Raw genomic sequence first — 27,149 nt, forward strand, 5'->3', positions numbered from 1 at the left:
AATTAAGTATATTTGCCAGCTCTTTGAGCCGTATGTTGCCAACGTGACACATCGAAGCCATGCGCTCACAGTCCCTAGCCTATGCATAGTGTTGCGTTATATCGCTACGGGTACTTTTATGTAGTGTCTTGTTGATATGTTATTCCTATTCACTGGGGTGTCTCCCCTTAACCCCTTATGTTGTCCCTGGGTTGCTTTGACCCATTTTCTAATTATTTCCATATGAGAAATTTGGGTTTCCTTCAAACAAAACATTTCAAACCAAAAAGAACAATGTGTATGGTACCGTACAATGCTCTACACAAGTTAAATGATCATTTCACTACTTTCTAGGACATTGAAAGAAGGAAATTGTGAAAACACCCACTGAAGACTCAGAAGGCACAACAAAGAAGCCACAAAAAGGTATAAAGACCAAAACGTAGAAAAAAGTTTAACAATTACATCCTCATGTGTTCTCCCTTTCTCCCAAGTCTAATTTTGTGGATGTTTATTATACAGCAGTATAGTTTGTGAGTGAATAAAACTCCCCCACAATTTAAGTTGTGTTCCATCTAAACTTGTTACATGGACATTATCATCCAGTTAGGCCTATTTGAAGATTTTAAGTACACTCTTTATTGGGGTAACATTTTAACAGATTGAATAGATTGAATAATTTTGCAATTAATTATATGAAATAATGCGATTAATCGCGATTAATCATAGTAAATAATTCGATTAACCAGATTTGTGCGGGCCCGCCCGTGGGCCCGAAACGCTGCCTCCTCCTCCCCCAGTTACTAAATGTGAACAAATATATTTTTTAGACTGCTACACATGTTATACATCATTGGAAAGCTACTATTCTTGTGCTTCCATTGAAATAAACCAATTCAAGATTAACTCGCAACAGCAAGTACCGTCAACGTTTTTGTGCGGTGACCTTCCTTCAGCAAAGTCAGAGAAAAAAGTCACTACTTACATACGATTCTTTGGAATGTGCCAGGTATGCACACAACCCATCAAAACCTCATCTGCATATTGCCAAAGGTCCAAAGTATCTAACCATGTCGAGAAGTTGTCAAAACAATGAATTATAGCCGATCTTGTTGCTTCATTCTTCAATTGCCAATCATTCTTATTTCAGTCTCTCACGCACTGTCGCTCATAGGAGGAGATGTGGGTCGAGTACTAACGCGGGGGTAGTCTTAAAATGGCCGCTACACTCTGCCCTTTCGATTGACATATTGTTTGACCCAATAGGAGCTTCCATGCCTCGTTGACAGCCCTCTAAAGCCAACCAGGTCTGTGCGTCCCCCCCCCCCCCTCCCCAGCCGCACTCTTTCTCGACGATTATTTCCAACTGGCTTCGACTGGCTCTGAAATAAGCAAGTTAGCCTTGTAGCTTAGCGCTGGCTGTAAATGGCGATACCCCATTTGTTATGTTTTGGTGGAGCCTTCAAAATAAAAGTCGATTGCACAATATGGTTGACAGAATAAGTGCCAATCCTAGGAATCAGATAAAGCACTCCAATGTGTTCATGCTTCAGTTTTTGTGTTTCAGTATACTAATGTGGGATTTAGCTATTATATATGATAGTTCTAAGTACCACCTTTCATTAGAGATAACAATTATACCTTTTTATACTAAGAATTTGACCTTGGTTACAAGGGTCATTCTGGAGTCTCCAAAAGGCCCTTTTAGAAAACGCCTTGATGTACTCTTGTAAAACATGTGACAAATATGAATATATTGTGGTATTATGTTTGACTTTTGATTTGAATTAGGTAAGGCTTCAACCTGTGGTCCAATTCTGTCTTCCAGCTAATACCTTCCATCTCTAGGCCTCTTCAGGCCTCTGTTTTCAAAACAAAATCTAGGCGGAAATAGAAACTTTCACTTTCCTTGTGTTTAAGCTTCTATTACTGAACACCAGTAGGACTGACAGATGTCCTGACAACAGGGAAAATAACTTCAGAGTGTCAGCTTTCAAAAGACACCATTTACATGCATGTACTCCAAATGGTTCAAGAACAGCTTTCAATTTACTTTGGGCATGCTGTTTTGGCGTTTTTAGGCACATTTAACAGGATCCAGGAAAAGGTTAATCGCAATTAAATATTTTGATCGCTTGACAGCCCTAGTTTTAACAGAAAATTTTGGTGGAAATGTTATTAAAATTTGTTAAAAAAAACAAACATTTTAGTGTTGTTTTAAGTAACAATATTTTGCTGTAATTTTAATCTAAATATATAAATTTACATTTTGCCATTGTCTTTCTATCTGTATTTCCTGTCATTTAGAAATACAGAAAAAACACGTATAATCTTCAGAAAAAATACTGTAATTGAGTTTTTCCTTGTCTTCCTTGAGGGTTCAGGTTGGTTGAGGGGCAGTTCTATGGGCGTATGTGAAGCCCTCTGTGACATTGCTTGTAAAAAGGGCTATATATATATATATAAAGTGGATATACTTTCAGAATAGATCTGAGAATTTTGTTACAAAAATGTATGTGTTTACTGATGTCAAAACTGCCTGCACATTGCAAATGAATATGCATTTGCTGTATTTTGAATTAACCCTACAATTATGACAACTAGCTCAACCATTGTGCATGTAATGACTTCTGTTATTAACTAAATGTTTAGATGTTTGTGGTGGTAAGACAATTTAGCAGAGAACCAAAATAGTACATTTTGATCAACATAAGATAAGTAATTCATTACATAGGAAACACCAGATAAATTAAGGCTACATCATTTACATGAATGTAGGCTACCACAGCATTGGCAATTTGACTAGAATAAATGATGTCGAGGTTGAACAAGTACTTCAAGGGAATTTCTATTGTGATTTGAGAAATATAGGTACCAAAACCACTGAGAAGAACTGTCATCACCAGCTGCATCACAGGCACTGCACTATCTATTTATAATTCCAGGAATTATAAATGTGTGTGTATGCAACCAATTTTATCACAGGCACTATGCACTATCTATAGTAAGTCAAGTAATCTGTATTTCTGTGTTTCACTCACATCTTAATCACCTACTACATCACGGGTACTATGCACTAGTAAAGTTAATTGTTAAAACTAACATTTTAGATTTTACTGAGGCACTGCAGATTTACTGGGGTACGTGACAGTTAGCCTACTGATTTTGTTGTAGCCTATAGTTTTCTTAAAGAGCGCTCTTGTTTATTTTCGATATATTTTATTTGTCCATGCGTTTTGCTCCCATATTTGGAAATATTTTCATGGTGACGTTGACGTTGAACAAAAAGATAAATTAGTCCCATGACCTTTGTTTTGAAATTCTTGAGAATAAGATAACCGGAAATAAATTCCATTTAGAGCAACAACAACCTGGACTTCATATCTGTTCGAACTTTGTGACACAACCCTGAAACATGGCACCGACAGGTGAGCGTTGTAATTGATGTAATGTAACAGAATGCTAGTAAATAACTAATAGTTTTGTGGAACACTAGCTCGCCGTTAAAAGTGTCCTTAGCTTGCTACTAGCTGTAGTTTTCCATGTTTTTACGCCACATGCACGCTAGTCTACAGTAGCTGCCCGCTAAAACAACAGCAGTGACGCTAGGCTATTTACTTTGACTATTACTACTAGCAGCAGCTAGCTTGTCTAGGTAAAGCTAGCTAACCTTTAGTTCATTAAACCAGATCGAAATGTAATGTCAGCAATTGAGTCCATGCTCGACAGCTTGCTAACATTTAGCAAATTAGTGTTTACTTTTTCTATTGTCGTCGCCAGCTACTAGTAATATTAGAGCTAACTAATAGTAGTAATTACTGTAATCTCGTCCATCCCAATTCTGTTCAAATGGCTGCCTTCTGGTCGGCTGAGAATGAAGTACTTTAAAATCTCCGTTAGGCGCTATTATTGTAATTTATGAAGGAAGGTAGACTAGTACTTCATTCCCAAAGGAAAACTGCGGATTTTACGTAATTGATCAAACTCGCACGTTATCAAAAACGACATGAAGCTAGCTCACTGCTTCTATTGTGCCACACTGGACTTGATTACAATATTATTACTTTGTTAGAAGTCGTTTACCAGGGTCCATTCACCGTTTACATAAGCATTTCATGTATTTTCATGAAACAAATTTTAAATTTCTACCAGAGCAACAACATGCAGAGTCAATAAACCAAAATGTAGGATATCTTACATCCAAATTGAAATGCAGAAATGTCTTCCTGCATATTAGTAATGTAGCCTCTGCTAGTTGTTCCAATACTGGAGGAGGTGAGTGAAGGTACTTTAAAACTGTAGACAAATACAACAAGGGACCTAAATAAGGAAAATATTGAATATATCTTGTAAAGCGGGACTCGGTGCTATCCACATTTTCCTAAAACAGTTCATGCAGAGCATTTCTACATGGATCGTGGTTGTCTCAAAGTAAACCAAGTAATAGTATTGCAATTCTTTCATGAAATTTGACAGGAAAAATAGTATTTGGTAGTCCGGCACAAGTATGTGCCAACAACCGTCTACGGTGGGACCTGACCCCGGAGCAGATCGATCAGCTCTCTGATGAGCTGATTTCCAAGACCAAGATGGTTTATGATTCGGTTGGGTCTTTGGAATTGACCTCAGTGACCTATGAGAACACACTGAAAGCCCTTGCTGATGTAGAGGTGGAGTACACAGGTGAGTGGTAATTAAGCATACTTCAAACTACTATTGGAATGTCGAGCCCCTAATCCTAATTTTCAGATCTCCCATTATTGTATTGTAGTAATCAAGGGGCATGCATTGTCATTTTTTAATGTTATCGGTGGAACAAACACTTTAATCCAGTGCATTTGCATTTTTTTATACATTATTTCTAACAATTTAGTAAGAGGTAAGTGTTAATAAGAGTTAGGCCTAAGTAAAAAAACTACTATTCACTTTGATAAGAACTGGGACACCTTTCACAGCAACACTCAGGAGATGTTGTAACCTTCATTCATTTGATCCATCTGATTCCATTTCAACAAATCTAAATACTGACTGAAGGTATTAAAAAACAATGGTTGCAAAAAGTCTGCGTTGGCAGGAAAGAGGTATGCAGTTGTATAGACAAATCAGCACTTTTTGCATAAAGGCTAGCTAAACCAGCCGACAACCTACTGTTCATTGGCTTTGTTCTGAATCCAGTTAATAGACAAGAGAGTTGTATGTTAGCACTTGCATGGTTGTAGCCTTTTATAAACAGAATGGTAACAGACTCATTTAAATGACACAAAATAGTATTCCTTGTACCTCTACAAAGAAAGTGTGGACCAGTGTAGTTTTTACCACAGGTTTTCACAGAATTAGTCACCCATAATAATAGATGTAATAGTTTTGAGTACAAGGCCATTGGATCTCAGTTGAAGTGAATTAAGTACTAATGCATGTGTGATGTTTACCTCTAGTCCAGAGAAATATGCTGGATTTCCCTCAGCATGTGTCCTCCTGCAAGGAAGTGCGCACAGCCAGCACTGAGGCTGACAAGAAGTTGTCGGAGTTTGATGTAGAGATGAGCATGAGAGAGGATGTCTACAAGAGGATTGTAGCCCTGGAGGTGAGAGTCGTGGAATCTGTCCCAAATGCCCCTTTCCCAGATCTGAGAAAAAAATGGAAATATTTACAAAGACTGCATTTTGTAACATTGATTAATATATACATTTTTGCAGAGGGCTCAATTTACATTTTGGAGAAGTTGCAATCCAAAAATCCTATTCCAACATTCTGTAAGGCTATATTGTGCCACTTTCTCAATTTCATGCACACACGCAAACACGGTCTTAATCATATCTAACCAAATCAGAATCAGAATACAGTTTAATAGCCAAGTGGTTTAAAAAAACAAGGAATTTACTTCGCAATACACTTGCGAGGATCAGCAACTGGAACCGTGAAAGGACATCAATTACTCGCAAAGTCATGACAACTAAATAAACAACAGCGCAAGTACAGCAAAACACTTTCTGCTCAGTCAGGCAGTGACAAACAGGGCTGAGGATAGTATAGGATACTACTTACTAAAGTAGCACTACTACTAGTAGCTTATGAACTCTGGCTGCTCATTTTAAATTTTTTGTGCTTTATGAATGTTTCTTGTACAACCCCAATTCCCCAAAAATTGGGACATTGTGTAAAATAAAAATAAAAATAGAATTCAATGATTGGCAAAACTCATAAACCCATATGTTATTCACTATAGAACATATAAAACATATCAAATGTTTAAACTGATGAAATGTACAATTTTAAGAAAAAAATACAGTAATTTAGAATTTGATGGCAGCAACAGGTCTCAAAGTTGGGACAAACCCATGGTAGCACTGTGTAGTTGTCCATCTTCTTTTAACAACAGTCTGTATATGTCTGGGTACTGAGGAGGCCAGTTGCTGGAGTTGTGGGAGAGGAATGTTATCCCTTTTGTGTCTGATACAGGATTTTTGCTGCCAATGGTCCTGGGTCTTTGTTATATTTTTAGTTTCATGTTCCACCTAATGTTTTTATCTGGTGAAAGGTCTGGACTGCAGCCAGGCCAGTTCAGCACCCAAACTCTTCTATTACGAAGCCATGCAGTTGTAACAGACGCAGGGATTGGTTTATCATTGTCTTCCTGGAATATGCAAGGCCTTCCCTGTAAAAGATGTTGCCTGGATGCAAGCAAATGTTGCTCTAAAACCTGTATATACCTTTCACTATTAAGGGTGCCTTTCCAGATGTGCAAGTTTCCTGTTATATAAGCACTTATGCACCCCATACCATCAGAAATGCAGGCTTTTGAACTGAGCGCTGATAACAAGCTGGATGGTCCCTCTTGTCTTAAGTCCAGAGGATTTAGCGTCCAGGCATTGCAAAAATAATTTCAAATTTAAATTCTTCTGAACACAGAACAGTTTTCCCACGTTGCTTCAGTCCATTTTAAATGAGCTTTAGTCCAGAGAAGATGGCTGTGTTTCTGGATCATGTTCACATATGGCTTCTTCTTTGCATGATAGAGCTTTAACCTGCATTTGTGGATGGTACGGCAAACTGAGTTCACAGACAATGAGTTCTGGAGCCTTTTCTGAGCCCATGCAATGATTTCCATTCCAGAATTATGCCTGTTTTTTTACTCAGTGTCTGAAGATTACAGGCATGCAGAATTTATTTTCTCCCTTGTCCCTTATATAGAGATTTCTCCAAATTCTCTTTTTTTTTCTTTATGTACTGTAGATGATGAGATATTCAAAGTCTTCACAATTTTACGTTGAGGAACATTATTCTGAAATGGTTCCACAATATGTAGATGCAGGTTTTCGCAGATTGGTGAACCTCTGCCCACCTTTACTTCTGAGATGCTGCCTCTCTGAGATACTCTTTACATACCCAGTCATGTTACTGAGCTGTTTGCAATTAACCTAGTTATTTCCAAATGTTCCTTTAGTTGTTTTTTTGTTAGTAACACTTACTTTTTCCTGCCATTTACTGCCATTCTCCCAACTTTTTTGAAATGTGTTGCGGCCATCAAATTCCGAATTACCTTATTTTTTTCCATAAAACTGTACATTTACTAAGTTTAAATGTGTTAGATGTTTTCAATGTCATATTGTGAATGACATTGTGAATGATTTTCAAATCATTGCATTCTGTTTATATTTACATTTTGTACAGCGTCCCAGTTAATGTGCCCCAATTATTGTTTAAATACAACTTAAACTTTGAAAAGCCATGCATTTTGTATCCTTTGTCCTTATTGATTAATCGATTATTGATTGTTAACGTGTTCAACTAGGAAATTGCAAGAAATGTGCAGCCCTAATTTCTACTCATGAAATGTCAACATCGGACTCACAAATTAATTCAGAATTTCCCCCTCCCGGTCTGAATGAATGCAAGTTGACCAAAGAACTGCCAGGTGGCACATGGGAGAGTAAAAAAATATTTAGATATTGCAATAGGACTGGGGAGTACATTACTGAACATAATAATACTGCTTTGTTGAAGACTCAATTGTGATTGGTTTATCTTGCCATTCAATCGTCTGTTATTTTGGAATAGTAGACTGCTGCTATGAATAACATACAGATATGGACACAGTTCTGATTCTAGATTTGGGAAACCCCCCGGAAAGAAGCAAACAGATATGATTGAGGTAGAAACATTCCCAAGGAAGTCCAATTCAGCTCCTTATAAATAGAAATGTTCAGTTTAATGTAATTTATAATGCTAAGAAGGCTACAGGGTTTGTTTCTGCATTTCCAACCATATCATTTTAAGCAGAAGCTGTAAAGTAATTTCTAAATCAATATTTTCTGTTAAAATTATTGATTTCTCTAGTAAGTAGCTGTGTGTGGATAACACGCAGTGTCATTATTGCAACATAAAGTTGTTCAATCCCCAGAACAAGCACTTAACGTGGGAGCTCCATACTGTTAGAAAAGCATTGCAGGTGACTAAAGCTAGTTGAGAAAGCCGTCATCCAGGAAAAGGATAGCTACACTTAATAATCACAAATGTAAAATATATTTATATTAGTTTGACCGTTACTATAAAGAATCCATGTTATGTCCATGTTTATATCTCTTTATTGTCTCTATACAAAGTAGAAAATTATAAAAATATATAGCTGCAAGCAGCGATGCGGCTTCCTCCACCAAAATATTATAAACATGTACACTGTAGAAGATCGAGAGTTGGACAACAAAAGACTAAAAAACTACTTCATGTTTGGCCAACAACAGGCTGAATGGGGTTTTGAACTCATGAGCATAAGGTTACAAATCAGTCTCTCTGTCCTTTCTGTTACACACCAACTGTTGAGATTGTATGAATAGAAAGGGCAGAGTATTAGCTTTGGTCATCTTTGGGACAAAGGTTAAACGGTTGACATTTCAAGGTGAAATTGCATGAAATTGTGCATGGTATTTCAGAATGATGTCATCCTGTTTAACTAAACAGATAATTAAAATGATGACAGGCCAAAAGATAATGGCTGGATTCCAACCTACTACCTTATACTTTACAGGTCACCATCCCAGCCCATTGAGCTATTCTCAGTGTTGAATAGTGTCATGTTCAGTAACTGTATTAAAAAGTAAGCTGTTTCTCCTGTGGTAAGCGTTGTTAGATTCAGCCAATGTTGCTTGTACATTTCGTATGAAAATGGGACAACGGGATGACTGGGTTGCTGCTGTAAAGAATAACTTACTTACAGTTTTTAGAAAGGTTGTTTGGAGTGCCATAACTTGTCATTGAAGGGAATTTCAAATCATGCCTAGCATCAGTGGGGATGTGTCCTGGCTTAGGATACTGAAATGAATTTGTGCAACGGACAATCACCCACTTGGATGTTGTATCAATGTGCCAAATTAGAAAATTCATGACCGGGGACTTTTTGAGATATTGGGGCGCAAGAAAAAGAAAAATATTAATGAGAATACCAACAATAACAATAGGTTCCATCCTACCGGAGGAACCCTAATAATACCAACAATTACAATATGGTACTCCTACCGGAGGAACCCTAATAACATTAAAAAGCACAGGAAGCATCCAGCAGCATTCTGTAAACATTTTGTTAAACTAAATTTAAACTAAAACTTTACTAAATTTGTAAAATAAATTTAAACCTCAACAAGCGACACATGCAAAAAAAAAAATACAGATACATTTTTTGGGAAAATCGGTTTTGAAAATTACCAATAACCATAAAAATGCTTATTAACGGCGCCGATAATTGGCGTGGTCGACCCCTGTTACAAACATTTTTCTTCAAAACATTCTTTGTACTTTCACATGCACTTCATAATAAGAAACAATTACAGTAGGCCAACTAGTACTTTTGAATGTTATGGGTGTTTTTATTAAAGCTATAGGCCGCATTTCCCAAATTTGTTAAGAAGCTCTTAACGCTAAGAGCTTAAGAGCTTCTTAAAGAATATGGGAAACGCGGCCATTATGTGTAATTCAGAGAGGATAGCAGTTAGCAAGCTAGCATTGAAAGCATAGAGCCATCCCTCGCTTTGGAGGTGTCTCCAAAGTCACGCCTCCTGTAGCACACATAAAAAAACGAGTCCACAAACGATATTAGCTAAATACTTCATTAAATTAACAGTTGAAGTGCAGAGCAGAGGTCATTAGACCCCAGTGAAGATATCAAATGTTTTATCTTTGCACTTGATCAAATTCCAGGACCTTGCTTTCTTGACTTTTCCTAAATATGTGTGTTTCATCACCCAGTATTTTTTGCTTTTCAAATCACACCGTGGAAAGCTATTTTCCTCATGTTTTGGTTTAATTGCACATTCTGCCATTTTTCCTCTGCCTTTCAAGGCTGTAATTTGCCTTTCTATCAGCAGATGTTGCAAGGGTTAACTCTGGAGGGCATGCAGGCAGGGCGTGGAGGCAGGGCCAGCAGGCTGGCAGGCAGGGCAGGCCCGTTGGATGAAGCTGTCTTGGGGTCAGGGCTGAAGTGACGCTGTCCAGCTAGAGAAGGGTAGTCCAGCAAGGGGTCTGTGTTGCTCTCAGCATCCTTTGTTGCATCCTCTGTTACACTCAGCATCCTCTGTTGTTGCTTTCAGCATGCTCTGTTGCACTCTGTTGAGCAGGCCTCTGCATGACCCTCCAGACCTGTCAAAGTGAAGAAAGGGTTCATGTCAGTAGTAAAAAAAAATGAAGCTTTTTCCATCTACACTTATAAACTACAGTTTTGACTGTGAAATGCAATAGGACTAGTTCAAACTTGAATCCAAATGTGTTGACCTGATGGAGACCCATGTGAAGTCACTCAAAACACGGGTTTGATTGCAGGCTCTGGCAAGAGTATTTACCTCTAACCTGGTCAATATATACACATCTGACCAAAGACAAGCTTGACCTTTGCCTGTAAACAGTTTTGCTGACTGTCAGAGACGTCTAAATAGCTTGACCTAGTGAAATTGGCTAAACTAGCCTGGCTAATGTTGGTTGCTTTCTCAGGGTATATGACGAATGAAACAGGCTCGCCTTGAAAAATCCCTGACGTTTTTGAATGAAATACAATGCCAGTGGGTGAGCCGAGTCGGACTTTGAGGCTAACGTCAAAACAATGTACCCCGGGACGCAGTCTCACTCCAATTGTCCTCAAAAAGTCCACAAATCACAAAAATAATTGGAGCATCTGGCTAAAAGCACAATTCCCACATCTCTGGAAGGCTGCCTTGCTCGACTTTTTTGGTGTAGACTAGGGCTGCCACTAACGACTATTTTTCTTTCGATTAATCTGTAGACTATTTTATCGATTAGTCGATTAATCTAAACGAATCATTTTCCTAAAAAAAAAAAAAAACAGTTTTTTAAACAAAACTCCAGGTTTAAACTATCAACTCCAACGTTAATTAAAATATTTAGATAAGGTACATAACACATCCCAACATACACACACCCCTTTTAAACCAAAAATTCCAAGTTGCTGGTTCTGGGCTGGTGCTTATGCCAGTTCGGTAATGATTAGATAGTGATATTCGCCAATTATCTAAGAACCAGGTAGTCTACATTTACCACACTCTAGAGCCGGAGTAGGGCTAACATCTTTAAATCACTTCATACGCCTCCATTGTCCTAGCAAAGCGTCATGGTTACGGTTAACAAGTTAGCTAAATAGCAAGAGCTAACCTAGAGAGCCATCTTATCGACCAACGTAGAATAAACCCTGATTCTAACCTACCTAAACATTTATTCAATGGAAACTCTAAGGTAGCAGGCAGACAACTTTATAGCTTTAATAATGCGTGTATTTAGCAGCTACAATGACAACATAGATTAAAAAGGCTATCGCTTATAAACATGAATAGACAACACCAGACAACGGTGGTTTTGCCTTTTTTGCGCCTGTATGTTTTCTTTTCAGGTGCTCGTGCATAGCGCAAGTGCTGCTGTGGTAAGCCATTTAAACTTTGCACAGTGTACAAACCACCTTATTGTTTGGTGATAGCGTTAAGTCGAAGTATTCCCATACTTTTGAAGCCTCGGGTATTTGAGGACTCGGGTTTCGGAACCAAGTCGGACTCTGCATCTGCCATGGTATTTGAGCGTTGACTGGAGCCGACCAATGACTTGAGCCAACAACGACCGACGTCATGCAAGCACCAATTACGATGTGATATTGAAGAAGAACACTTGTTATAATGAATTGAAGCGTTTTGTATTTTTTATAATAAAAAATTTGTTTTAAAAGATGCGTCGATTTAAAATATTGATGTCGACGCATTTTCAGCGTCGACGTTGTCGATGACGTCGACGAATCACGGCAGCCCTAGTGTAGACAGAACTGTAAAATGACTTTAACGACCCAAATCAAAATTCTGAGCCGAAGGTCTGTGGGGAATCGCTTTTTCTGCTGAAGGATAACCACCTTCTTGGTGAAGAATTCGTCGAGATGCAAAATGGATCTCTAATTATAAACACAGAGGGAAACAGATAGCTATTTTTCGAGTTCAATTTTCCGTCACTTCAAGCTCACGATCTAAAGGTCTAAAAGTGCTCAAACTTTCACCATCATTCAACAGCAGTGTACTTTCACAAGCCCAATCATCGATTGTAGCTTAAAATGTGTAAAAATAGGTGACATGACTTACCGAACGTGGCTGCCTCAAACACGGCTATCAGGCGATTCCAGTTGAAAACAACAATGGCCGTCGAAAAAGAATTTATATTTGTAACGGCGAGCTGCGATTGGAAGCAAAAATAAAACAAGAGCTAAAGACCGAGGGTGGGATCTTGGTCAGCAGACAATTTCCAGAAAGGATGTGTGTGCGTCGGGCCAAGCTTGCGCGTGTGTCAAGTAGAGTGAACATCTGTCCCGCTTTGCGCTGTATCGTACAGCATTTTCAATATGCGACGTGCGGGACAAGAGGTGAAAATGCTGAAAACGCAAAGCTGGACAGGTGGTTACCCTAGTGTAAAGGGGCAGGATGAGTCTGTGAGAATTTGGAGCGCATGCTGTGGAACAATTCAATTGATTTAATCATATATAGAAATACCAAGGTCAAATTGTTTATGGTACTTCAGAGTGCTGTCATCTTGAACCATATTAGGTTTGAAAAACCATGAGTCAAAATTATATTGGATTTATTGACACAAAGATATTGAGGCAATGTGGACATTTACATAAATACACCCCTTTCAGCCATTTTGTAATGCATTTCTTATTCAATTTGACCCTTCATAAAAACATGTATTCTACAAATCTGTAAAAAATGTCAAGTTGATTGGATCTGTGGTTCATGAAGGGTTTTGAAGGTTGTACCAAATTTGGACAGTACAAGAAAATTCATAAGCCTGACAATATGGCTCCCTGAGACTTTTTTGTTCCCCATGAGAAATAAGGCATGTAAACCAATTTTCAGGCATTTTGGAGTAATGGGGCGCTGGGGAAATCACGTAGACGCTGGTTTTATAGCGCCACCTATGGGCGCACATGGGCCACTAGCCGCCTGGGAGTAGTGAGTGACCTGTTGTATCGTTGTGCCAAATTGGAAAAAAATGGGTCCAGGACTTTTTGAGCTATTGGGCCATTTAACGGAGAAAAATAATAATAAGAATATTAACAAAAACAATAGGTTCCCTCCTACCGGAGGAACCCTAATAAAGATGCCCTAAAATGAGTGGCCGTCTAAAATTTGAACTGGTACTGTAGTTTATTAAATTGTTTTAAAGAGCACATGTACAAAAACAATTCTGCTGTAGTATTGATGAAAGATGTGGTTGTTGCAAGTTAGAAAATGTCCATAACCGTATTATTTTGAATTAACAATTGTGTTTAGTTAAACCTGTGATGAGTTGGCCATACTGTATTTGTTTGATTGTAGCTTTTTAATGGTCTGAGAAGCGGCCTGAGCTTGAGTTCCTTTACTGCTAATTAGCCTTTTAAAACAACTAGCAAAGTTGTGGTTCACTTTCCCATAGACACTAGTAACATTTTTATCATTGGATTGTGAAACAGTTAACTAAGTTCATTTAATCAAATTTGATTATTGTATCACTCACTTGGAGTAGGTCTACAAACTTTGGGCAATTTTACTCATTTTACTTTTCAGGGTGTGCAAGGATGGCATTAAAAGGGGTTACTGATGCACCACAGAATTCATTTTTTCCTGGGAATATAGACAAGCGTTTGAACAGTCTCTCAGTCTAATATTTCTCTCTAAACTCTTGGCTAAGAACTTTTACCGATATTTAGGAAAACTCAAGTGGTAAGACAAAATGTTTTGTGAATATTGCCCTTGTGCTATAATCGTCCACTTGTGTGTGTGTGGGGTGCAGAGTTTGGAAAGAAATATTAAACTGAGAGAAAGGGCGTGGTTGACCTTGTTGCTATGAATTATGTCAACAAGCTTACTAACTTTGACCCAAGTGATTTAATCAACAATGGTATCATGTTGCCATTTTCAAATAATATTTTCATGTTGCCTTTTAAGGGATGTGTATAAATGACATTTATTGAAGTGTATTTATGGCAAAACATATATAATCCTGCTCTATGTTAAAGTGTGCTAACTCAGAACTTTATTATGTATATCGGGTGTTCTCATAAACCCTTTCCTAATTTGCAGAAGCTTGGTATGGACTCCCCGAACCCTGAATCTAAGAGGTATATGGAGAAACTCATCAAACTTGGCAAAAGGAATGGTCTCCATCTGCCCAAGGAGACACAAAATGTAAATATACACATTTTCTGTCTGGCAATGGCAAGAGTAATTCACATCCAATGTTCTCACCCTTTCAAAACTTAAATTCATACATTTATTTTGCTTCTTTGTAACAGATGATCAAGAATATCAAGAAAAAACTGAGCAACCTATGTATTGACTTCAACAAGCATCTAAATGAGGACACCACTAGCTTGGCTTTCACCAGAGAAGAGTTAGGTGAGTGTAAAAGCCTAACTTTCCAGAGGTGGGTTATAAAAGTGCCTTAGTTGATTTCTTTACTTTGTAGGCAACAGTCAATGAAAACTTTATTGTAAAGAATAACATAATTATACATTTGATCCACGATCATGTCTTCTTCCAAATTGTGTCATTTGGTGCAGTGTTGAAAACGGTTGCAACAAATGGAATGGAAATTGAGTTTTTCTTTTTTGGATTCATCCCTTTCAAGTGCCGCAGTGCATATGACAGTTCTATGAAAAGTTAAGCAGTAGATCATTTACAGACATTCTCTGCTTAATTTCAGTATATTATTTTATATTGAGTATATAACTTGGTTTACGTAATCTTCAAAATGGTATGATTTATTTTAAATACATTTTTATTGTCACATCACTTTTCCAGTGGCGACTGGTGACTCCAAAAAATTGGGGAGGACAGAAAAAGAAAACCTATGGCGTGTTGTTGGTAGCAATAAGTCGACTAGCAACTTATTCATTAAATTTACTATAACTAGATTAACTTGATTCATCTGAGGTTTATCCCCATTTTCCATTGCTCTAAGTAGCAAATATAATATCATACTGTATAGCCTATTGATCGTAACGCAAAGGATGGGAAAAAAAATGGGCCAGGTGACCAAGAGTAAAAGACGCATCTAATCACTGCGGGCATGGGATAATTTTACAAAACAAAACCCTCTGTAAAAAAAAAAAAAAAAAAAAAACAAGGTATAGATAACTTTATTAATACCATGTAGGCAAATTTGATCCATGCGATTTTTTTCCTTAGAAGCTTGAATTTTATGTTGCCATTTATATGCTCCCTGCTTTTGTGTTGCCAATGTTTCCTAAGGTCGCAGTACAGTACCCCTTGAACCTTTGTACTTTAACACTATTGTCTATCATTCTCGTCTATGCCGTGTAGCCCAGAAACTAAAAGTGTTCTTCATTTAAAAAATCCACAAAATCTTTGGTAGGGGTAGTCATTCTGGAGCAGAAAAATCTTTGTTTCGCACACGCTGCTACTAGCTAACTAGTAGCTAGCTAGGTGCTAGTAGCTAGCTAGGTACTAGCTGCTACTGAAGATGGCAATGCAAATTTAATACAGTAACTGAACTACACATTTCTAAAACCAAGAAAACCATTTATAAACTTCCTCAGTCTCCTGTAACACAAAATGCCTCATTTGAATTGAATGATATTACTAAAATGCTCAATTAACACTCTCTGTCTCTATGAAACAACAAACGATTGGTTTGAGGACGTCCTCCGGAAAAACCATAGTTCTATCACAGAGAATGCTGTTGAGTTACCATAGACCTTCAGTTCAATACTGGCTATTTTTATACATTTTCCGGTGACATATTAATATATTTATTATAGTTTTATCAACAATTTGTACCTCTTCCTCCCCTGATGAGCTTCCACTGCACTTTTCCTTTATGTTAAGGTCCCATGACATGCTGTTTGTCGAGGCTTTTATATAGGCCTTAGTGGTCCCCTAATACTGTATCTGAAGTCATAATGTAATGTTGTAATGTATCCCAATTACAACTGAAAAAGACTAGTTCTTAAGGAGGCATTCTCTTGTTCGGACGGTCGTTTATATATTCGTTAATTGTTATTTATATTATTATTGAGTTTCATTTTTAACACAACCTCAAGGTTTGTTGCAGACACAAACAGTATATTGCACTGTACGATAAGTAACCTGTGTTATTATTTTAGGCTAGTTATCTCAGTTAAGCACTAGGGATGGGGATTTGATTAATTAATCAATTTTTATTAATACGGTTCTGTTATGTAGGCTAATTTGCCTGACATGACGCAAAGCATACAGTAAACACATGAACCACCACACATTCTGTCAATAATTGTGACACATGGAAAAAAAATGCATATTAACTTGGAACCAGAATCCTATAGGATACGGTGCGCCATCACACAAATGCAAAAATGCAGGACACTAAGCTTCTTGTAGCGCCAAATTAAATTAAAGGAGACTCGCAGCAGAATGCACGGTCATGAAGCCTACCTTTTTTGATTGTTTTCATAATTTCTAACGTCACAACTATTAGAAATCATGACACATGGAAAGCTTATTTAAATTTGTCATTATTTTTTAATATATTTTTTTATTATACGCTCATAAGTATTCAAAAAAATTATCTGAATACATACTAACTTTCGGATATCCGGATATTTGATTAACCACTCCCATCCCTATTACGCACTAGGATTTACTCCAGAAAAGCGCACGTAGAAAAGTAGCTTCATTCATTTATGTATGGTTATCTTTTTATTAGTGGTGGGCCGTTATTATTGTTAACATGCTGCGGTAACGTGAGACTTTTATCGGGCAATGAAAAAAATATTGCAGTTAATCTCTTCTCAAAGTTGGATTGGGAGCTGGGTCTATACTACGCAAGCGATGATGACTTTCACCTTGAGATTTTAGTGCGGATGAATACCTAGCCTAATTGCAGTGTAAAGGGCGAGAAAGAGTCTTCAAACCTGTGTATATGCCTTGTGTATGAAATTATCACATCAAACGTGACGTGCCACAGTCCCACACATAGACTAATTTGTGGCGGTGCGCCACAGAATCAACACCGGCCGCCACAGATATTGCGTTTAGTTATAATTTATTTTTAACGCTATCTAAAACACGCAGCGTATTCATTCAGCTGCATTTCCTTTCCCTGCTCTCCCTCTGTCACTCACGCGTCTCTCACATACACACAGTCTCAACGTCAGCACATGTTAGCAACGACACTATGCGATATCAGTAAGCCTTCAGCATTAGTACCGTAGCTAAGTCTAGGAAAGTTTAGGTTACTTTTTGCTAGGTACCTATGAACATGTCTTAATCTGCTAGACAAGTGGGTTCCCCATCGTTCTTTTGGTGAGCTGTCTCACGCGCCCTACTTACCCGCCGTCATGGAGCCGACCAGCTAAATGGTTATTTAGCACTAGCGTTGCTACCTGCATATATGCAGAAATGTTTTACAATATGGCTTCAACCAGTGCTGCTCAAGCATAAAGACAGGGTCAGGGAGAGAAAGAGATAGATTTGTTAGGCATTGAAGAAAGAGTAGGAGAGGACAGCATCCAGCATAGATAATACATATTTACATTTAGTCATTTAGCAGACGCTCTTATCTAGAGCGACTTACAGTAAGTACAGGGACATTCCCCCAAGGCAAGTAGGGTGAAGTGCCTTGCCCAGGGACACAACGTCATTTGTCACGGCCGGGAATTGAACCAGCACCTTGTGTTTGCACCTTGTGCTATGTGGAAATAGTTTACTGTAGGAGTTCTTCCAGTCTGAAATACCACCTAAACGCAAAGCATCCCTTAACTAATGCGGAAGATGCTGGGCAAAGCACTGATGTAGCGCAGGGGAAGAGTCGTCGTCAAACTACTATGTTTGAGTGCAACCGAGGCAAGCCCGTCAGCACAGCTCTATCAGCCAAGCTAACTAATCTAATAAACAGTTAATAAACACTAGTACATCTTATTGAATATAATTTATTTTCATCACCAATTATCATAGTAGAACAGCTTTCTCAAGCAGTTTTTGATGCATTTTGGAAACAGGAGATGAGCCCCCTGGTCTAATGTGCCACCTGGCTTGAGAAACCCGTTCTCAAAGACTTACTTTTAGTCATTATTTGGGTAGCACACATATTCTGAATGCCTTTGGCGGAATTCAAATGAGCCATTTTAATGTAGATTAATCTAGATTAATGCCAATAGTACAGTGAGATAAATCTAGATTTAAAAAATTCATCTAGTAATCAATAAAATATCTAATTTAAGAATGTTCATGTAATTTGACATGAATGAATAAATAGATTTGGTCCCTCCATGTCCCTTTTAATGTATAGTCCACTCAAGTTACCTTCAAGATTCCAAGCATTCCAATGCTTACACAGCTCTTTCACCAGCTCAAGAATAAGCTTATATTTCCTTTGGCTTTCTAAGCTGTTGTAAAATAGTCATTTACTCATTTGTAGTAACTCACTTGACTCATTAATATCTCTATTTCAGAAATGCATTTATTTTTGCATCCCCTTTACAAAATGTACTTTATTTAACCATTACAATTATTGTAGAGGCAAATGTCACAACATAAGAATTGCGCTTACCCGTCTACACAAATGACTATGTAGTGAAGCAAATAAATATATATATTTTTTTTTTTGCATAGGCTATACCTATTTTGCTTTACATTAGGAATGGGCGATATAAACGATATGCGATATAAACGATACAAAATTGGCCTACGATAAAGATTAATTATATTGCACTATATATATCGCAATAATGCATGTTGATCATGCGAACTACCCGCGAAATTTAAAGGATGCAATGCGTCTTCGTATTCTTCATCTTGCGCAAACATGGATGTAAGCGAAACGGAGGAGCTGGTTAAAAAGACCTGTGCAACGTCCATTATTTGGACTTGGTTCGGATTTAAGACGTCCGACAAACAGCAGCAAACTATACTTTGTTAAGTGTGTGGGGCAACAGTTCTGGCTGAGAAAGGAAACACAACCAATCTTTTCTACCACCTCAAAACCAAACATGCTACTGAATACCAGCATTGCCAGGCAATGCAGCCAAGTTCCGATTCGAAGAACGCAGGGCAGCATCAGATCCAACAACAGATGATCCAGACCTCCATCCAGAAGGCATTTTCGAAAGGTACTCCTTACTGTAGAAAGAGCCCGCGATGGACTGAAATTACAAGGGCCATACATTTTTACTTGTGTAAGGACACGGTCCCGTTTCAAACTGTAGAGAGGCGCGGCTTTAAAGCCATGATCAAGGCTATTGATCAACGATACGAAGTGCCAAGCCGCAAGTATTTCACAGAAACGGAGATGCCAAAATGATATGCCGAGTTCCGCGAAAAGGTTCAAAAAGAGCTGTGTGACTTGAAATACTTTGCCACTACAACGGACCTGTGGTCCAGCCGTACCATGGAGCCCTTCATCAGCCTGACCATTCACTATATAGCGGACGATTGGAATCTTGGCAGCCGGTGTTTGCAGACGTCGTACTTTCCTGCTGAACATACGGCCGAGGAGATAGCACATGCGCTCTTGTTGACCTAATCTCGATCTTCTGCAGTGTACATGTTTATAATATTTTGCCATTTTGAGGAGGAACCTGCATCGCTGCTTGCAGCTATATTTTTATCTACTTTTACTTACTCAAATTTGGTTGGGTGGTTAGTAATACATTTTTCTGTGGTGTGATGAACTCAGAACACATTTATTATTACTTTACAGAGACTTTAACCGGGATTTCCACAATTGAGCATGCAAACTCATGCCAGTGGGTAAGCCCCCACTCGGTGATTTATTACAAACGATACAACTCTAGTCAAAACTAAACAGGATCTTCTTTAGTCAAGGTCAGATAGTTTGATGTGTACTTCAGCCGTTCCAACCTTGTCTAGTTCTAAAGGCAAACAGCAAAGCATACGTTATTTCAGTTTTCCAGATGCTGCGTTGTAGGCCTTCACTTGCTATGTTCCTCACATTTTCTGTGATGACGACAACCAAAATATGTGTGCTGTCTGGTGTTTTTGCTGTGGGAGTCCCTAATTAGTAGACATGCCACAGCTGCAGCACTCATCCACTGACTGGGAAAGGGATGCAGGTAATACCAGTCATGGACCACCTTTCCCTGGCCTGTTTCACTCCTGTTTACTGTTAAATGCTGATGGTGCACGTTCTGCTTTTTTTTCTTCTGCAATCCAAGGCTGCGATTCTCTTTTCCATCAGCAGATGTCGCAAGGGCTCCTGTATACAAGTCTTCTGTGTTATTCAGACAAAGTTAATGTATATACCTAATATGTATAGTGTGTATATATATATAATTTTTTGTGCTGTCAGTTTAACGCGTTATTAAAGGCTTTAGCGCAAACCCATTTTAACTGTCAATTTTTTAATTGCGAGAAACATTCTTTTTGGTCAAGCAAACTTTAGTTTTTTCACATGCTGTTGCAACAACTACTGCCATTAGAAAAACTACAACACCACACCGGAAATAGCTTGACCGGAAACAAAACAACAGGCACGCTGCACACACTTGTTTGGGCTTGCGAGCTGGCGAAGAGAGTTGAAAGAGTAGTAGGCTAACGTTACGTTTTGAGTTGATGGTGAGCGTGAGACGCCAAAATGGATGCCAATAAAATTCTGAATGGAAATTTTACTTTTAAAAAGTTGCCAATTGGTTTCGTTGACAAGACCAAGTGATCTGTGTGTTTTGTCCTTGTGAACTGAGCTATCATCGCAGCACATCCAGTCTGAAAACTTGAAGGCCAAGCACACAGCTGATTAGAATTCTCCACCCCCTCGTCAAAGCCAGGCGATTGCAATGTTGTTAAAAAAAACAAAAAAAACAATGTTGTTTAAAAAAAAAAAAAACATTTGCACCAAGCAATCTGATCCACTTTTCCATGTTGATAAGAGCATTAAAATGAAAAAAAATTATGGGACCAAAAGAAACCAAGGGACATTTTGAATAGATACAAATGTGCGATTAATCGTGAGTAAATATTTTAATCGTTTGACAGCACTAACAATTTTAGAATTATGTGCAAAATGATAACAATATTTTTTAAGTACATTTGTGTCACATACATTTTTGTGTTGATAAGCACAATTTTTATGTCCCATTATTTTAAAGCACCAACAATAATTTACAATGGTAGATTGCAAATAGGCCTAAACTATGTTTTGTAAAGAAGATGAACGTATCTAATAAATACATTTTTGCATGTATTCAAAAGATGGGTCAAAATAATCATTATCCAATAAAATCACCAATGAATTGACAATCTGTGTGTAAGCTGAATTAGTGGATACTCAAACTGTACTTTGCGATCTGTTGGTCTATTGCAGGAGCTATTGAAATGTTGTCATAAACAGTCAAGGGTCTGATAGGTCCAGTTGTCCTGGCAAAACAGTTATTGTTCTTTATTTATTGACAGCGCACAGTCGAAGTATTGCAAAAATTAGAGAAGTGTATCAGTTTGTAACTTCTAAGCTAGAAGCTACGATCTGTCCTTGCTCTCCCGTTTATCCAGACCTCAAATGTTTGCTTCCTGAACAATAAATTGGACTGTGGCTTGTGTGTTTACATCAACACAAAATGGTGCAAAAACTCAATGCTAGTTTCTAATCGGGCTTTGGCTCATCGCTGGGGGGTGTTCCATCTACGTCGATTAAGGAAAAGCAAGACTTATTTCGCCAAGTCTCACTTTAGCGAGAGTTCCGTTCCATTAAGGTGGCTTATTTTAGTTCTAGCCATAGACATACTAAAGAATAGACGCCGCATCGAACGCTACTGCGTACTGGCGCTACTAGACGTGGGGCCGCCATCTTGGAAAGGTCCGATCACTCCACTCAGTGTAATCTGTTTGGTTGGGGCAATGAGCTGTCAGCGCATTTAATTAATCATACCGCACTGAATATCAAACGGATTTTCACATGTTTTTTTTGCTGCAAAGGTCATACATGTAGCTATGATACAGGCCACATGTTTTGGCGTATTTTAATATTCATAGTGGGCCTTTCCTTTCAACCCTTTCCTGCCGCGTCAATATCTTTGCCATCCAATTGCCGATTTTATTTCTGAAAACTGCCAGATACTCATGACAACTTAAAGGGGCATGGGGGTATTTCACACTGTTCCTTAAGGTCTTTAAATAGGGTATGTACATTGGTTGGGTTGAAAATGGCCCGGGTGCTGTTCTATGCCCTCTGACAGATCCTCTGAAATGTTCCTGGGAAAAAACACTAGCCTTTCTCCTTTTTTGGTATGCTCATTAATATTTAAATGAGCTGCACGCTGATTGGTTGGTTTTCAACGAGTGAAGCTGGGGAGCAAAAATGCAACAGGCCAACAGCAGCACTCGCTGAAACACCGAAGTTGGAGACTTGAAATAAAAACACGCAAATAAATCTATTGTGTCTACACAACACTGTTTTCAACAGATTGACTATATATCATTGGGTGGGTAGAACGTTTGGCTAACCGCTTAGCAACCAAACCATATCCTGATTCTACTCGGCTTCAGTAAGCTAGTATCCTGTATCAAGCACCTGCCTTTCTCCAGTTCTTTCTAATAGATTATCTAGACAGGCTTTAGCAATAAGCCAGACAGCTGTTCGTTTTCTGGCTATTTTTCGGAAGCTTCCCTTCTCATGCCGGATACAGCTAGTCTCGCTAGAGTCATTTGATGTGTGTAGAAACTTATTTAGCATTCTACCTGGTATGCTATATTATACAGGAAACGTTAGCATTGCTAATAACTGTTAGCACAACATCATACTGTCCTTATAGGCGGTTGCAATGAGCATACGGTCGGAACAGCACCTCTTTCCAGGTTCAGTTTTCTAGCAAATCCTGCTTGCAATTGTCCAAGGTTGTCAAAACTGTCTTGGGTGAAATGTTCAGAGCAAATGAATGATTGAGTTTCGAACTTCGCCGGGATCTTCTCATCCTCCTGGGAACCAAGTAAAAGTAATGTTTTCATTTTTAGTTTTTTTTGTTGCCATTTCCTGTTTATTTAGGCTTAAAAGAACATCTTAGCATTTAGACTTTTGTAATTGTATTTTTATTTTTTATTTCATAGCATGTCCACTGTAGTGGACCACGGGATCATTTTAGTGTGAAAAGGTAGCCAAATTTAGAAAATAACACATTATGGCTGTAGAGTGACAATACGGGTTGTAGGGTCCTCTTGACAGTCAGGAAGCCCATGTGAATCTATTATGATGAAGGAAAAAAAACATGAATAAATGAAACTGGCATGAGGTTTTGGTCCTGATGGACCGCAACCTTCTGCCTGAGGGGAGTAGCTGAAAGAGTTTCCAGGGTGGGAGTCGGCACAATCTTTTCCTCGCTCGCCTCTGGGTCTTCAAGGTGTGCAGGTCCTCAAGGGTAGGCAGATTGCAGCCAATCACCTTCTCAGCAGTGCGGATGATAAGCTGCAGTCTGCTCTTGTCCTTGGCAGTGGCAGCAGCGTACCAGATAGTGATGGAGGAGGTGAGGATGGACTCAATGATGGCTGAGTAGAAGTGCACCATCATTGTCTTTGGCAGGTTGAATTTCTTCAGCTACCATAGGAAGTAGATCCTCTGTTGTGCTTTCTTGGTGAGGAAGCTAATGTTCAGTTCCCACTTGAGGTCCTGGGAGAGGATAGTGCCCAGGAAGCGGAAGGACTCCACAGTGTTGACTGGGGAGTCACACAGGATGATGGGGGTGAGTGGGGCTGTATTCTTCCTGAAGTCCACAACCATCTCCACTGTCTTAAGAGCATTGAGCTCTAAGTTGTTCTAGCTACACCAGGTTGTCAGCTTCCCACCTATAATCAGACTCGTCCCCGTCAGAGATGAGCCCAATGAGGGTGGTGTTGTCCGAAAACTTCAGACGTTTGACAGACAGATGACTGGAGGTGCAGTTTTGGTGTACAAGGAAAAGAGCAGAGGAGAAAGAAAGCAGCTCTGAGGAGATCTGGTGCTGATGGACCAAGAGTCAGAGACATGTTTTCCTAGCTTAACGCATCGCTTCCTGTCAGACAGGAAGTCTATGATCTAACTGCAGGTGGAGTCGAGTACGTTCAGCTGGGAGAGCTGGTGGAACTCATCAAACTTTGGATTTATTTCATGGCATCACTTCTAATCTTAAGCATAACAGATAAATATAACATAAATAACCCTTACCCTGGTACTAAATAAAACCTACGTGCTACTACTGGCCCAAAGAGGGCAACATCTTTCCTGATCCTCCCTCCCTGTCTCTGTGTCTGTATCATATGAGCCTCTTGCATCATCTTCCTCTTCTTCAACATCTTCTTCTATCCCAGGGTCAAACTCATCCTCATCTCTCTCATCATCTGAAAGCTCCAAATCGGAATTTCCCTCAACCATCCGGAAAAGAATCCTCTCTGCTTCAGTTCTGTTTCCTACAACAATTTTACATTAAGATGATTTTGATGTCCACTATAATTGACATTCATGAAAGGGCTATTATTTCAAACAAAAAATAATTTAACTGCTTTCAAAACTAAAAATATATTTCCTCAGAAGTTAATAAACAATAAAATATACAATTATCATGGTAAAAACGAAATAGATAAACAATATTTGACTTATTTCTCCATAAAATGTGCTTGCGGCAATGGCGGCCATTTTGGATGGAAAGAAAAAGGAAGTTACCAAAGTCCCACCCCATTAAATGACATATCAATGGAAAGCCCAGGATGTCCTCTTTCGAGTACAACAGGGATTGATAGAGTAGCTCTAAAGAATAAAGTTAGATGCATGTGAACAAAATGTCCAGTATAGAGCACAAAAGTTAATGGGCGGGGTCTCAGGAGGATAAGACAACAGCAGCCATGCCTGTTGAATGTTTGGCTCCTTGGGAAGACTGTGAGTGTTAGCCTTCCCTGTACAGCCTGGAACACAGCATTTACGACCGTGGTCCATTTTCAATATCCTTGTTATAATTCAAAACGTTCTTCTTTGTAATTCCTTATAAGTAGCTTACACAGAGCAGCGCGCAGCTTAACTAGTATCGGAGATAGACGCTACCTCGGGCTGGTCTGGATGTAAATTCGGGGGCGTGACAAAGATACAGACCAGAGCCAATAAGAGGGCGATCACCGGTCCTACGTAGGACCGGTAGCTTTGTTGAAAAGCTAGCGTTTTACAGCCAAATTTTTTCTTTTTGAGATTTGAATAGGAAAGAGGTTTCAATGGACTTTGATATTCACGGTATGTTCATTTTACCCACCGAACTGTCGTTATTCAACTATGACAAGGTAAAATCGGTTTTGCAGTCAATTGCCCCTTTAAGCTCAAAGTACATGTCATTGGTTAGGGGTTACTGGAAGGGGGAAATAAATGTATCGTCAGCAACGGGAGCCATCGTTTTCCGAGGCGGAGCCAGAGCGGAGACCATGGGAGATTGCCTTCTGTGTTAGATTCACAGCTTCGAATTGAAGTCGGAGACGATATTATGAGTAAAGACAAGTGTCTTAATGTGTTGTCAATATTGTCGATTAAAAGTCTAAACTTTTTACTTACGAAGAATTTGTTTGTGGGAGTGACGTGAGTTATTTGAGCAAAGAATTACGTGTCCGGCTTGGCCGTTTTTGATAGGCAGCTATGACAGTAGTAGCACTTTAGCCTCGATTTTAGCAGCTTTCTGTGAAATTTGGAAAAACAACATGAACTAGCTAGATTACATAAACTATAAGCTAAATGTACGTGCCTTGTTTGGCCAATTCGGTCGATTGTGGAAGAAGTACAAGTACTATAGCGACTGCCCTGATGCCTACAGTCGGTGCCACTTGTGTAAAATTCGCTGGCCAATGTTATACCAGTAATATCTATTTTATTTCTACAATAGCATTCTTGTGTCAGTTGTGTCATCGAAGTCAGTGTTATGGAATATGACATCAAGTCTCAGTTCATAGCCGGGTATACACCGGCCGGTGCAGTAAACATAGGGGGCTAGGCTAGCTTGCTAGCTACAATTTCAGTACAGTAAAATCAAAGATTCTCGCTCAAAATTTCTCAATGTTGGTAAGATTCTATTCACAAAATGCAACAAATAGTACTGTAATGGTAAATATTACTTGTCAAAAGTAATCCCCTGAGCCCTATTTCAGATGGTTCGCTGATTAGAGCATGAATATGCTGCACAGTGTTGCGGCATCTTGTTTATTCTGCTGCTACGCAACTGAGAATTTGACCTTTTCAAGATGGCAGCCGCATTTCTCGCGCCCAGCAGCCAATGCGGCGTCTACTCTTTATGTCTATGGTTCTAGCTACATAACCAAGGTAACTTATACTTCGGAACTAGCCTCATCCGTGTCAGGCTAAAAGTCAAGCTAAACTAAAATGTGTTGCGAATAATTTCAAACAGGCGGAAACAGAATCTCAAAAGACAGTTCCGTCGGGTAAATTTCTGCGCGCAAAGCATTTTAGTAAATTCAGACTTTTGAGGTGCAGACATGAATGATTTGTGTTTATTAATCTCCCAAAAATATATGACTTTAAATAAACAAGTTAAGAAATAATGTAACTTTAACTGTTTTCAAGTCATTGGTAAATTGACATAAAATAAGGCCTTAGAAACTAAGCAGTCTAGACAAGTTAAAATCAATTATGGCGTATCTGTTCTTTGACAACCCTGTGGTGGACAAAGGTGTTCAGATTATACAAAGAGCGTT

At 38.8% G+C, this 27,149-nt stretch overlaps 1 protein-coding gene across 1 annotated transcript in view; it reads left to right on the plus strand.

Annotated features, from left to right (window-relative positions):
* The first annotated feature begins 3,299 nt into the window (after positions 1–3,299).
* thop1 (thimet oligopeptidase 1) overlaps positions 3,300–27,149 on the plus strand; it is a 72,508-nt gene continuing 48,658 nt past the window's right edge. The window contains exons 1-5 of the mRNA XM_084692397.1: positions 3,300–3,407; positions 4,456–4,662; positions 5,415–5,563; positions 14,571–14,675; positions 14,783–14,885. Coding sequence (XP_084548523.1) covers positions 3,395–3,407; positions 4,456–4,662; positions 5,415–5,563; positions 14,571–14,675; positions 14,783–14,885 — 577 coding nt within the window. The 5' untranslated portion in view covers positions 3,300–3,394. The remainder of the gene's footprint in view (positions 3,408–4,455; positions 4,663–5,414; positions 5,564–14,570; positions 14,676–14,782; positions 14,886–27,149) is intronic.

This window comes from Hypomesus nipponensis, chromosome 26 (assembly GCF_054491055.1).
Source record: "Hypomesus nipponensis isolate SF chromosome 26, ASM5449105v1, whole genome shotgun sequence".
In the NCBI taxonomy this organism is placed as follows: domain Eukaryota; kingdom Metazoa; phylum Chordata; class Actinopteri; order Osmeriformes; family Osmeridae; genus Hypomesus; species Hypomesus nipponensis.